General features: G+C 43.0%; 1 protein-coding gene across 3 annotated transcripts in view; it reads right to left on the reverse strand.

Moving 5' to 3' along the window:
- Positions 1-657: 657 nt before the first annotated feature.
- MTMR2 (myotubularin related protein 2) overlaps positions 658-13,453 on the reverse strand; it is an 81,469-nt gene continuing 68,673 nt past the window's right edge. For all 3 annotated transcript variants that reach the window (XM_084632239.1, XM_084632241.1, XM_084632240.1), the window contains exons 10-15: positions 12,177-12,362; positions 9,475-9,681; positions 7,237-7,329; positions 5,246-5,359; positions 3,822-3,998; positions 658-2,151 (exon numbers count right to left, since the gene is read on the reverse strand). In XM_084632239.1, the coding sequence (XP_084488365.1) occupies positions 1,990-2,151; positions 3,822-3,998; positions 5,246-5,359; positions 7,237-7,329; positions 9,475-9,681; positions 12,177-12,362 (939 nt within the window). In that variant the 3' untranslated portion in view covers positions 658-1,989. The remainder of the gene's footprint in view (positions 2,152-3,821; positions 3,999-5,245; positions 5,360-7,236; positions 7,330-9,474; positions 9,682-12,176; positions 12,363-13,453) is intronic.

The following is a 13,453-nucleotide window of genomic DNA, read 5'->3' on the forward strand; positions in this document are numbered from 1 at the left end:
CACTCTATGTAGAAGTCCAGTATGTTGTTTCAACCTTCAGCAGGTCAAACTGCTGAACTGGAATTAATTTGTAAACTAGATACTATTAACTTGGACTTGACTAGAGTCTGGGAGTGGCTGAGTCATTACCAAAATTGAATCTCTTTCTCATGTTAAGTATCCTCACACCTTCTTGTCAACTGTCTGAAATAGGCCATCTTGATTATCATTACAAAAGTTTTTTCTCCTGCTGATAATAGCTCATCTTAATTAATTAGCCTCTTAGAGTTGGTATGACAACTTCCACCTTTTCATGTGCTCTGTATGTATGTATATCTTCTTACTATATGTTCCATTTTATGCATCTGATGAAGTGGGCTGTAGCCCATGAAAGCTTATGCTTAAATACATTTGTTAGTCTCTAAGATGCCACAAGTACTCCTGTTCTTTTTACTCTGATCAAAACATACAGCTGCATATGGAAATGAGAGCTAGAGGCAAAGCTAAAAAGCCCTTATAAATAGGTTGACTTTTGCTACACCCCCCCAACCTCCTCATTCAAGTGCATATGCATGTATTTGGAAAGACACGATTAAAATGAAAAAAATTAGTTCAACAAAAGTAATCACCAGAAAATTGACTGTTTTCACCCTGATTTCTACAATAAAGTTATTAACATTGATTTTGGACAAAGTTTAATTGATCATTGTGCCGATGACAATGATTCTTTGTTCCAAGTCCACTGTATTCTCTTCTCTGACAGTGTAAAAAGTTATTAAGCTAGTGCTGAAATACGCTAGCAGGCTACACAACTCCATCAACTGACGGCTACTTTTACATGGCGATTGTAATACATGCAGAAAGCTTTCTTTGGTCGATACGCTTACTGTCAACGGAAGAGAAGTAAAACAGTCAGTTTGAATTTTAAGCACATCATCATGATCCCATACTGAAATACGGAAATAACTATTTACACTTACCTAAGCAAAATTAAATTGAGTTGATCCCAGAAAGTGTTGCACTTGCCCTGTTTTATATCATTTACTTTGCCAGCTCTTACATCTGAGGCGCACACACACACAAAAAAAAATGCAGAAACTATGGGGATCTGTTTCCCACCCCCTCAGTAATTAACATCTGCTTCATAGTACTGAACTGGGTGAAAATAAGTGACGATTCCAGGTGAGGGGGATGGAGATAAACTTGGTCCCAAAAAGGACAAGCTGAGGGATACGAGGGGCTCATCCACTACCCTGTCCTACAGGTAGAAGCTGCCCTTCCTGTAAATAAGGCATCACTTTGCAGTATTGGGTATATACCTAAAAAACAAGTCTGTTTCTTTTAAGTTCCACCTCCATGACAGAAGTAAAGTCACAGAACTTGGCCTAGCTTCCTCTGATGTATACCAGTGATTGGTTCTTTCCTATCTATCTAAATAGTAAAAAGCATTCTATTATTCAGGTCCTATCAGCATCTGTCTTTCAGTGACACGTTGGCAAAACAATTCAACTGATAGTTATATGTATATTGACATTGATAAGTCAAACTATTCAATGGCTATATTCTAAACATTTGAGTCAGATATGAATTCTGCAGACTGATTTCTTACTTCAGTCTCTTTTCGTTTCTTTTCAGCAAGGTGGAGAATTTTCATTGTCCTCCTCCTCTGTAGATACTTTGCTTACAGAATACTTCCTTCCAAGCAATAGTTGCTCATTCAAAGCAAAATGATTTCTAACAGCTAAGTCAGTGAGAGCTCTAGGTTTTGTTTTTAGGTGACAAGTGCAATTAGTTTTAGCATCATCTAGCCACCAAGATAATTGCATGGGATCTGCCCTTTTTTTAGCTTAAGCTTCCTCTAGTGCTACAATACTAATAAATTACCCTGGAGAGAAATGTAATAAATAAGGTGGTTGATGTCTCCAAGACACCAGGATCTAAATTCAAAGGGTTTCCTATTAGAGCTGCCCTTTTCAGGTGGTCCTGGGAAATACTTAATAGAAGTCCATATTATACAACTGTTTGTACAGGAGTGACACACTGTGCAGGAGAGCCAGCTCTCTCCGAGGATGAGGTTGATCGGTTGGTAATCTCTCTCTGGAGCTCCTCTACTTTCTTCTGCAACTCAGCCCGTTTGGCAAGAAGTTCCTTGTATCGACTGTGGACAGGCTCCTGCAATGCAAAGGAACGTGCAGCTGAGTGACAATAAAAGGCTGCATAGGCCAAGCCTGCTAAAACACTAGATGTCATTACTGCCTCAGTTGCTCTTTGTCCATTTTTTAGTTTGTAGGGTATAAGGGTTATGCCATCCTCTCCTCTTACCCACAGCGCATAAGCAAATTAATTAGCTGTTCTGACTTCCACATACCTTGCCACTTTTCTGTCACCGGCACTCTCACAGCCTGCTAGTTCCAGGGCCCTGATGCTTCTTGGCCTCAGTGGCTGTATTTTATTTACAAAGCTGATTTGGGAATGAGACAAACTAGCAGGGTAATAACATAAACATTGTGAATTGTAAAAGCTGAGACCTGCAAATCTCTCAGTCACCTCTCCCCTTGGCATCTCAATGCTGCTGATAATTAATTAGGACGAGAAGCTGGATATGAGTCAGCAGTGTGCCCTTGTTGCCAAGAAGGCCAATGGCATTTTGGGATGTATAAGTAGGGGCATAGCGAGCAGATCGAGGGATGTGATCGTTCCCCTCTATTCGACATTGGTGAGGCCTCATCTGGAGTACTGTGTCCAGTTTTGGGCCCCACACTTCAAGAAGGATGTGGATAAATTGGAGAGAGTCCAGCGAAGGGCAACAAAAATGATTAGGGGACTGGAACACATGAGTTATGAGGAGAGGCTGAGGGAGCTGGGATTGTTTAGCCTGCAGAAGAGAAGAATGAGGGGGGATTTGATAGCTGCTTTCAACTACCTGAAAGGGGGTTCCAAAGAGGATGGCTCTAGACTGTTCTCAATGGTAGCAGATGACAGAACGAGGAGTAATGGTCTCAAGTTGCAGTGGGGGAGGTTTAGATTGGATATTAGGAAAAACTTTTTCACTAAGAGGGTGGTGAAACACTGGAATGCGTTACCTAGGGAGGTGGTAGAATCTCCTTCCTTAGAGGTTTTTAAGGTCAGGCTTGACAAAGCCCTGGCTGGGATGATTTAACTGGGAATTGGTCCTGCTTCGAGCAGGGGGTTGGACTAGATGACCTTCTGGGGTCCCTTCCAACCCTGATATTCTATGATTCTATGATTCTAATTCAGTAGATGTCGAATAAGGGCACTTTGGAGATTCTTTTAAGTATCTCTAACTTGTCCTAAATGCTTAAAAACACTGCTTCTGATTTCTAGTGACCAAGATTTTCAGAAGTGAATGCATAAAGTTAGGCCCCAAAGTCTCTCTTTACGCATCTAGGGCAAACATTTCCGAAGTGCCTCAGTGATTTGCGAGCCTAAGTCCCACTGACGTTCAATGAGGCTTGGGTGCCTGAGTCCCTCCAGTAAGCGGGACCTGATGCTTCTGAAAATGCTATGCCTGCTCAAGTGATTTGATTTCTCAAAGTGCTGAGCGCCTACAGCTCCCAGGGATTTCCAGCCCACTTACCTGGGAGTCTACAGTCAGACACCCAGTTTTTAAAATCCTGGCTGATATTTTTAAAACTAAAGTTAGGCACCTAGTTCAATGACACACGTTGCAGGTACATTGCTTGCAAATAGGTTTTGTTTTTAAATTTAAGCTGTGGCAGCTTGGGCTTGGAAGGTAGTGCAGCTCCCAGGTGCCTGGTTCCTTAGGAACATCAGAGACAAGATTTTTGATACACACAGTATTTTAGAAACAAAATGGTCACCTGTGGTTTCATCCTTGGATTCCATCTGATGTAATATCCCACCCAAAGCTCTAGGTGGCGCATGCTGGCCACAGGATACAAGACATGGTTGGAGTAGCACACATACAAGGGATTAGTGAAGTCTTCAAGTTGGCTATTGATGTAAGACCACAATGACAGTGTCTTTTTTGGAAGGTTCTTTAAGGAAAAAAAATAAAACCTGTTTTACATACCCAGCCATATGAACACTAGTATTTATCTGCACAGTTTTGACTATTTATACCAGCATATACATATGTTTACTATTAATAAAAATCTGGCTGCCTTTTCATAACTAAAAAAAATACATTGTATGCTTTTTTCTAGACTCTAAACACATGGAGGCAGGCATATACACACTGTGGCATGCAAACATCCCTTATTTCATCTCAACCTGCATCACAATCAAGGGAATCATCATTGGCACAAAAAGGGGAAGGCTGCCTGGAGAGGAGATGGGGTTTTCTGAAGCTGGAATGACAAATGTTCAAGCCCCATGTACACTGGGAAAACTGGGACACACAATTCACCAGCAATGTGGTTTTAATAGTGATTCTGACCACTGTGTTGTCAAATTCAGCTCAGTGCACATCTATGCAACACAGCGATTAAACACCATAGTCCTGACTAGACTACAACCTCCACTGTTGCCATCCCCAGGGGAGAATTACAGATGCCATTTTCCCTAGTGTAGATGCAGCCTTTGTGTAATTAAATGGTGCTTCCAGCAAGTGGAGACCGAGCGAGCGCCATTCATTTTCCTTTTGATTTCAGGTTGGGGTTGTACATGTAACTTTGGCTTAGTGTTTTAAGTCATGCAAATGTACCCAACATTCCTCCACTTGCACTTTGGGTCTTGTAACTGCTTTGAGCTCTGCCAAGGCAGGCCAGGCTAGAGTAACGAGCTACAGCCACATGCCTCCTAGTAGCTGGCAGTTCCATTCTCTCCAAGGAAAAGCGCACACCTGGCACCCTGTTACTGCCATATGGTCTGCTGGATGTGACACGGTAGGACTGTGCACACATTTTAGTTTATACAATCAGCTCGCTTTCTAGTATTCCTGGGCAGGGAGTTGAAAGTATGATTTTATTTGAACTTTTGATAAACATCTCCTAGGCAACTGATAGCTGTTAAGACAGAGGCTAATGGTTGAAGGTGCCTTTAGAGATTCTGAATACGCTGAAATGTACACAAGTCTGAAGTACAGAAATTAAGCTCTGAGTAGTTTACACCAGTTTACAGGGGGAAAGAATCCTGAATGCCAGCGTTCAGCTGGAAGACCTGTTAGGGCCAAAACTTGCTCCCACTGGAGTCACTGGGAACGTGAACAATGCCATCAGCATCATTCACCCATTTTAGGAACATTGAGGAATTGCATTATTCTTGGAAAGAGGTGAGCCCTTACCTCCTTCACCCTCTGCTGCTCACTGCTACACAGGAAAGTCCCAAACAAACAGCTGTACAGGTGGTCCAGAATGATCATCAGGAAACAGTCATTGAATTCAAATGCGGTAGGAAACTTCAAACACAACCAGGAAGATTGCATGTTTATTTTTGTTAGTACATTGCTTGTTGCTAATAAACACACATACCACTATAACAGTCAATTGTGTTAGTTAATGAGCTGAATATACCCCCTATGCATTTCTAATTTCGGATTTGTTTGTGTTATTTGGCTGCCTCTGTCTCCAAAATCATATTACTACTTTCTGAGAACAAACGCTTTGCTCAGAAATCTGCTTTACATGTGCAGTAAGGAATTCTGAGCAAAAGCCAGAGGCCCGAAGAGTCTGATCACTGTATTTATATACACCCAGAGCTGCTTAAATTGGGGCTTGCACTTTATGCAGGTCTCTAATGCCAGAACTTTAATGAGGTTATGAACAAAAGGGTGCCGCAGATATAAAATAAACAAACTCTAAGTAGGAGTGAAAGCTCTATCTATTTAAATGGAAACAATTCACGCATCCAATTGGAAGTCTTCCATGAGGCTGCAGCAGAAGGCCATGAAACCAGTTCACATGTTGGGAATAGGTCGTGGGAACCTAGGAATTGCTATCACATGCAAGGCCTTAACATTGGCTGAAGCCTCTAGGTGTACTGTAATCCACATGTATAACAACAATCTGAGCTGCTTGGAAAACAGATACAAAGCTTCACTACATTTTTCCCCCTTTTGTTTTAAAAATAGTTTTTCAAAATTTAATCAGCACTTTTCTGAATATTGAATAATTCTGACTCGCTCTATAGAGGGTGGAAAACCTGGGGGGGGGGGGGGGGAGAAGTTGTGAAAACTGTATCCCCATTTTTTTCGAGTCAGGGCAGAGCTATGCAGTAAGGAAGGTGGGCCCGATCTGGAGTTGTGTGCGAGCGTGATGTGGTGTATGTGTGAGTGGGTGAGGGTGCAGTCAGAGCAGGGTCAGGGGACAGAGAGAAGTGTGAGGGTGGGGTGGTTTGAAACGGTGTGGTGCGGGAAACACAAGGGGACAGCAGGAAATCTTGTTCTGTATCCCTTACCATCCTGTCCTCCCTGGCTTCTGAGCCCTATTCCCAAGGCTAGATGATATAACGGGTCTTTTCCATCTCTGATGCCTATGAGTCTACGTCATCAGCTGCCATTCAGTCCATCCCAAACACCTACTCCTCCCAAGGAACTTGATGAGAGAAGGATTAAGACGACCACTGAGAAGGATGCTTTAGCAACATCCAAGAAAGGGACATGCTGCCACCTCTCCTGTTTGGCAACTGAAAAGTACCATCTAAAATGGCATCCCTGTTCACCATTTTTATCATAGGTCGTTTTTTTCAATGGTGTCTAGCCACCTTTGTCAAAAGGATAAAAATACAACCTACAGGCCCTGGCGCAGAGGCCAAGTGCAGAGTGGACACAGTGGCATGGCTCTCACTCTAAGCCCCTGGAGATGTTCCCTCCAGAGCAGAAGAAATTTAAGTGGCCCTGCTCGTACAGTACCTGGTCTGTGAGTAAAGGAGACTCCAGTGCATAATCATTCACAATTTAGGAGCAATGCATTCACTTTTAGAACATGTTAAAGTGAAACAAAACCCAGCTGTCTTCAATCCCGTCTCCTCTCACACAATTAATGCCACTTGGGGAAAATAAAATTTTCAAAAGTCACAAAATGATTAAGGAGCTTAAGTCTGATTTTCAAAAGTGTCTTAGTCACTTAGGCTCCTAAATCCCATACGGATTAAATGATGACAGTTAGGCTCCTAACTCAGTCACTTTTGACAATTATACCCAAACAAAAACAGAAAAGAACAAAAAAGCCACACAGAGGATGCTGTATTTTAATTTCAAAGTTGAACAGCAAGATTACTGGCCAGACACACCCATCTAAGTCCTGCATAAAGCATGTTTGCAGCTTAGAAATTTACCTGTCTTGTCATTTGCCAGACACAATCAATGAACTGGAGAAATACGGGAGATCTGTCTGCATCTGCATGATTCTTATCTCCATGGCCAACTCTCTGATGCAAAACAAAAAAAGAACATGAACTAATACAGTGCTTCACAAAAATTGCTTGGATTCTGTGTACCTGGGTTACCAATGCAGCAGCCCGCAATAGCTGTAAGATAGTCTAAAAGTGTCCTGATTTTGCTGTGTTTATATTAGTAAGTGCAGAAGTTCTGGACAGCTAGTCCTCTAGTATTTGAAGTGAGATCATTTCTGAGGGACATATTAAGTGCACTTAAGAAAGAACTAAAAACAAAAGTGATCTGAATAGAAGCTCCAGATGTTATTCCGACATGGATTTCATTTACCAGCTAGAGTTCAAACTAGACTAGAAAAAGTTTAAACTTTTGTTCCTTTCAATTATATATATCATCATCCTCCTCTTCAATCAGTAGTACAATATAATGGAGCCAAGCGTTACACAGAAACACAGCCCCTAATGATAATTATAACATAGCACTTCCTAGCTGCCAAGCCCTGTACAAACACTTGCTCATCCTCACCACCCCATGAGAGGTAGTTATGAAAATGCCCCTAAGAAGTAGGCCTCTGACACTGACCTGGATGCATTGCCTTGGGCAAATCACTTAAGGTCCCAATTCAGCAAGCACTGAAGCCATAGAGGTCGTAGAAGACTTTTTAAATTAAAGGCTGGGGGAAGGCTGAGAGGTGCGTAGGACCACACGGTCTGGACGGAGACATCCATTAGGGGAGGATTTATTAGAGGGGATAATCTATATCCTACTAAAGAGGAGAGGATAGAAATTGATAAAGTACATGTAGGAAGTCCAGAGAAAATTCAGATGAAAAAGAGTCCCATTCAGTTACATCACATGAAGGCACGCAATTGTACCCAACTTAATACTGACAACTTTTTATAAGTGCTTGGATACAAATGCTGATGTCTAAATCCTAAAATGGGTGAACTTGAGTGCCTGGTATTAAATGAGTATATTGATATAATAGCCCTCACAGAAACTTGGTGGAATAATAATGGGACACAGTAATACCAGGGTACAAAATATATAGGAATGACAGAATAGGTCTATGAATGGTGTGGCGAGAGTGAATAGAGAAGTGTTATTTACCTCTTCATACAACACAAGAACAAGGGGTCATCCAATGAAATTAACAGGCCGCAGGTTTAAAACAAACAAAGGAAGTACTTGTACATACAAGTACATACAATGCACAGCAAACCTATGGAACTCATTGCCAGGAGATATTGTGAAGGCCAAAAGTGTAGCTGGGTTCAAAAAAAGAATTAGATAAGTTCAATGGCTATTAGCCAAGATGGTCAGGGACACAACCCCATGCTCCGGTTGTCCCTAAACCTCCGTTTGCCAGAAGCTGGGGCTGGACAACGAGATGGATCACTCAATAACTGCCCTGTTCTGTTCGTTCTTTCTGGAGCACCTGACATTAGCCATTGCTGGAAGACGGGATAGTGAGCCAAATGGACCATTGGTCTGACCCAGAATAGCCACTCTTCTGGTCTTAAGCATGTAGGTAATAATAATACCTCTCTCTTATAGAATACTTTTCATATGTAGATCTCAAAGTGCTTTACAGAGAAGATCAGCATCGTTATCTCCCTTTTATAGATGGGACTAATCATCTCCTTACAGTTTAAGCACATGGTTTACTGTTTTGCTGGATTGGGCCGTCAATCACTCGACTACCTCAGTTTCCCCACATGTAAAACGGGGGATAACATCACAAGTAAGAAGATGGGAAAACTGTTAAGTGACCACCCAAGATCACATAATGAAATCAGTGCCACAGGTAAGTATTAGATACAGTATTAGATCAGATAACATTAACCAACATCAACTGACTGCAGTCTAAGGACAATGAGCAAAAATCAACGAGTGAGCTGTAGCTCATGAAAAATTATGCTCAAATAAATTTGTTAGTCTCTAAGGTACCACAAGTCCTCCTGTTCTTTTTGCGGATACAGACTAACACGGCTGCTACTCTGAAACCTGAAGGATATAATGCTTTTCAGTGGCATTCACCTTTACTCTGAGCTCAGCTCTGATCAAGTAACATTGATTAAAGGAACATATATAGACCTTTTGCCTATGTCACTAATCCAGTGAGATGCTCTTCATTCAACACCTAGCAACTGAATCTGCTCAAAAGGCTATTGACTCACCAGCTGAAATCTGTGCCCAAAGCTCAGCCATTCCTTCTCCACAAGCACCTCGAACCCCCTTATTGTTCGATAGTAGCCATCGAGAATGAGCATGGACAGAGAAGTGAGCTGAGCTGTTCGGTCCCAGCCGTCGCTGCAGTGCACAACCACAGAGGTTTTCCCCGACTCCACCTTATCAGCAATCCGAAGAGCGCCGGCAAGAATTAGCTGAAACACAGACAGGGCACTAGTGAAGTTTCTCCATAGAATATGAACTACAAGTGGAGAATTGCCTGTGACATCACTAGACAAGACAAGGGCCATGTCTAGGGACTTTTGGAATCAGGCCCAAGGGCCATGTCAACACTTTTGGAATCAGGCCGAAGGGCCATGTCAACACTTTTGGAATCAGGCCCAAGCTTCACAATTATAACTGAGACAGGGGCTTGGTTACAGAGTGGTTATGCCCTAGTGAGGTTACAAGTTGTAGGGTAGACATGACTCTGGAAGTGTCCCAGTAGCCAGATGAAATACTTGGTCAGTCCAGAATTTAAACCCAGTTCCCTGGACACAATTAAATCCCATCTATGCTAAAATTTTAATCCTGTTTTAATCATGTTAGGGAACAGCGCTGCTGTAACCAAGTCCCTTGTCTCGGCTACAGCAGTAGTGTACATGGGAAACCTAGATTGGTTGTATTTTCCCACAGGAAGAAACTGTCAAGCCTGCTTTTCCAAGAACAGTTCTTTACTATCCTTTTTTCCTGTAAATGCATAATTTCAGGGAGTTGACCTTTATGTGCTAACCCTGCAAATATAGGTAATCTAATTTTGTCAGATGAGTGAGACTTGGGGCTTGTGTACATAGGGAAACTGGCTGGTATAGCTGGAATAATTATTCCCACTGTAGCTAAACTGGTCAATTTCCCCATGTAGACAAGCCCTTGTTCCAAGTGTTAGTGCAGGGGTGAGCAAACTACGGCTTGCGAGCCAGATCTGGCCCCTCGGGGCTTTGGATGCGGGCTCCGCGCTGCTCCGGGACGCGGCCACACCACATCGCTGCAGCCCCTGGGGGTGGGGCGGCAGAGAGCTCCGTATGTTGCTCTTGCCTGTGGGTACCTCTCCCAAAGCTCCCATTGGCCAGGAATGGGTTACCGTGGCTAATGCGAGCTTCGGGGGAGGTACCTACAGGCGAGGAAAACACGTGAGGCCCTCCCCACCCCCCCGACTCCCAGGGGCGGCGCGGGGACATGGTACCAGCCGCTTCCCAGAGTGATGCGGTGTGGCGCAGCCCCAGGGCAAGCATGCAGGGAGCCGGTCCTGGCCCCGGTGCATGCCGCTGCCACCCTGGAGCCGCTCTAGGTAAGTGGTGCTGAGCCGGAGCCTGAACCCCTCCTGCACACCGCACCCCAACTCCCTGCCCTGAGCCCCCTGCCGCCTCCTGCGCCCCAACCCCCTGCCTGAGCCCCCTCCTGCACCCTAACCCCCTTCCGTGAGCCCCCTCATATGCTCCGCACCCCTCCTCTGCCCCAACCCCTTGCCCTGAGCCCCTTCCTGCACACCGCACCCCCTTCCACACCCCGCACCTCAGCATCCTTGCCCCGGCCATGCAAGCAATTTCCTCACCCGGATGTGGCCCTCGGGCCAAAAAGTTTGCTCACCCTTGTGTTAGTGCATTAGGCATTTTTACATTAATAGGTTATTCACCCCCCCAAAATAGCTATCTATAAACACACGCACCCATAGAATACTGATTTACTTTGGCTAAATATGTTCTGCCAACTGAACAGCTGACATCAAACTATTCAGCTGTAAGGAACAGTGCAGGACAAACAACATAGTGTACTACTCTTCCCAAAGATTTGGCTTGCTACCTCCTACTTTTAGACTTGAAACTATTGGCTTTCCCTGGGACAACTGTGTAGTATGTACTCACATACCAAATTTACATTTTGGAGAGGAAAAACCCTTGCTGATTTTCAGTGAAACAACAACATAGGATAAAAATCGTAGGCCAAATCTAGCAAAAATCTATGTTAATGTGGCAGCTGAAAGCTTCTTATTTATACATAAATGGCTTTTTCTCTCTCTCTCCAGCTGTTTGCAACTGGGAGCCCTTAATACCCACCTAAAGCAGGGGAAGCTGATGGTACTCAGCACTTTACACAAATAGGCCCCTCATTTCTTTCTCTCTCTTGGTTTATCAGGATTATAGAGAATCTTATTTAAAAAGATTTCCTTCTGGGGGATGAAAACGACTTAATAATTCATCTGGTGCCATTTATATTTTCTCCCATACAAAGTGAAAAACATATATTTTTAGTGCAGATTACTTTTATAGAGAGTAAGAAAAACAAGAATGAAAGAAAGAACTAATATAAAGTCTCTGTGAGAGAGAAAACTTGGACATTGGCCCCAATCCCAACATGTGCTTACCTATATGCATGTGCTTAACTTTACTCATTATGAATCCCAATGAACTTCCCATTGACCGCAGTGGAACTCCTGAGAGTGCATAAAGTTAAGCACATGTGTAAGTCTTTGCAGGATCAGGGTCTTATTCTGTAATATTCTGAGTCTGAAATGAAACACAAAGTAGCAGCTGCTTCGCAGCTGCCCCAGGAGTAGAAAGACTCTTCTGCTTTTATAGAAGCAGAAAGTAGAATGACCCCTCCTTTCAGTTAGATAGATACATACATCACGGATACTAACACATATGCACACCTTGATATGTTCCAGCCAATGAGTCGATTCCAAATTGGACAGCCAATGAGTCTCCTCAATGTTAGGATATACAATCTCCTTCAGTTTTCTCAATGATTCTCTCATAACATGAATATTGTGAATGTCCAAGAAAACTAATTCTGCATTCTGATAGGCATCCTCACTTTCATAGCCCCCTCCTTTAGCCTGGGAAACAAAAACAAACCCATAGAAAATCATCAACAAAATTGTGTTTGGTCTTTCAACCCAGTAGCATTTACATATCAAATAATATTTGTCCTGTATTATCAAAACAATTACAAATAGGCTATCAAAATCCTGATGAAAGAAAGCAGGAAACAGACCTATGCATTGTATTCATTTTACAAACAGGGACAAGGCTATTCCTGTACATAATCTTAATAGATTTTTCCTGCAGAAATGGTTTTTCCTTAATACTATAATTTGTACCTATGTTAAACTGCTGAATATCATATACAAAGGTTAATTTTTATTTTTGATAATTATTAGTTACCACCGCTGAAGTTACAAATTCATCAGACTCACTATGCTACAGTCTGGCAGTCCCACTTTGGGATCCTATGGGAAGGGCAGCATTTTTCCCACTGGTAATTGCCCTTTAAAGGGTGATGAACATAGAGAAAATCCAGATCCTAGGCAGAAAAGGGATTCTTGCATGTAAACAAAGCCCGATATCTATTGTATGCTACATAACAACATTAAAACACGGGTCTGGTCCTGGGCTGCTTTATTAGTCATTCCACTGACTGTCTGACTCTGATAAATCACACGACAGGTCATCACATTTTCAAAAGCGACCATGGATTTCAGATGCCCAGCTCGAGGCATCTCAGGCCCTATTTCCAATGGTCCTGAACATCCACAGGTCCTGTTAAAGACAATATGCACAGAGGGTGCTCAACACTTTCAGAAACAGGCCCAAGCTGCTGGGCACAGAAAAACAGAAGCATCCAAGATTCAAGGTGCCAGAATCTCTGTTCTGAACAAAACACCCTGAACAAAGCCTGTTCTTAAACCCTCTGTGGCTGGCTTAGGGGTCTTTTCTTCCTCTACAGTCTGAGGCCCTGATCCTGCAACTGGATTCATGTAGGTGGATCCTTCCACCTACACAAAGTTCCACTGACATCAGCAGGACTCTGTGTAGGTGGCAAGGGTCTTCCTGCACAAATCTAGCTGCACAATTGGAGCCATTGTCAATGCAACAATTCTACCACGGCAACCCCATCTTCGTCCACACGGATAATATTAAAGGAGGG

Source organism: Lepidochelys olivacea, assembly GCF_965140295.1.
Source record: "Lepidochelys olivacea isolate rLepOli2 genome assembly, chromosome: 1".
NCBI lineage: Eukaryota > Metazoa > Chordata > Testudines > Cheloniidae > Lepidochelys > Lepidochelys olivacea.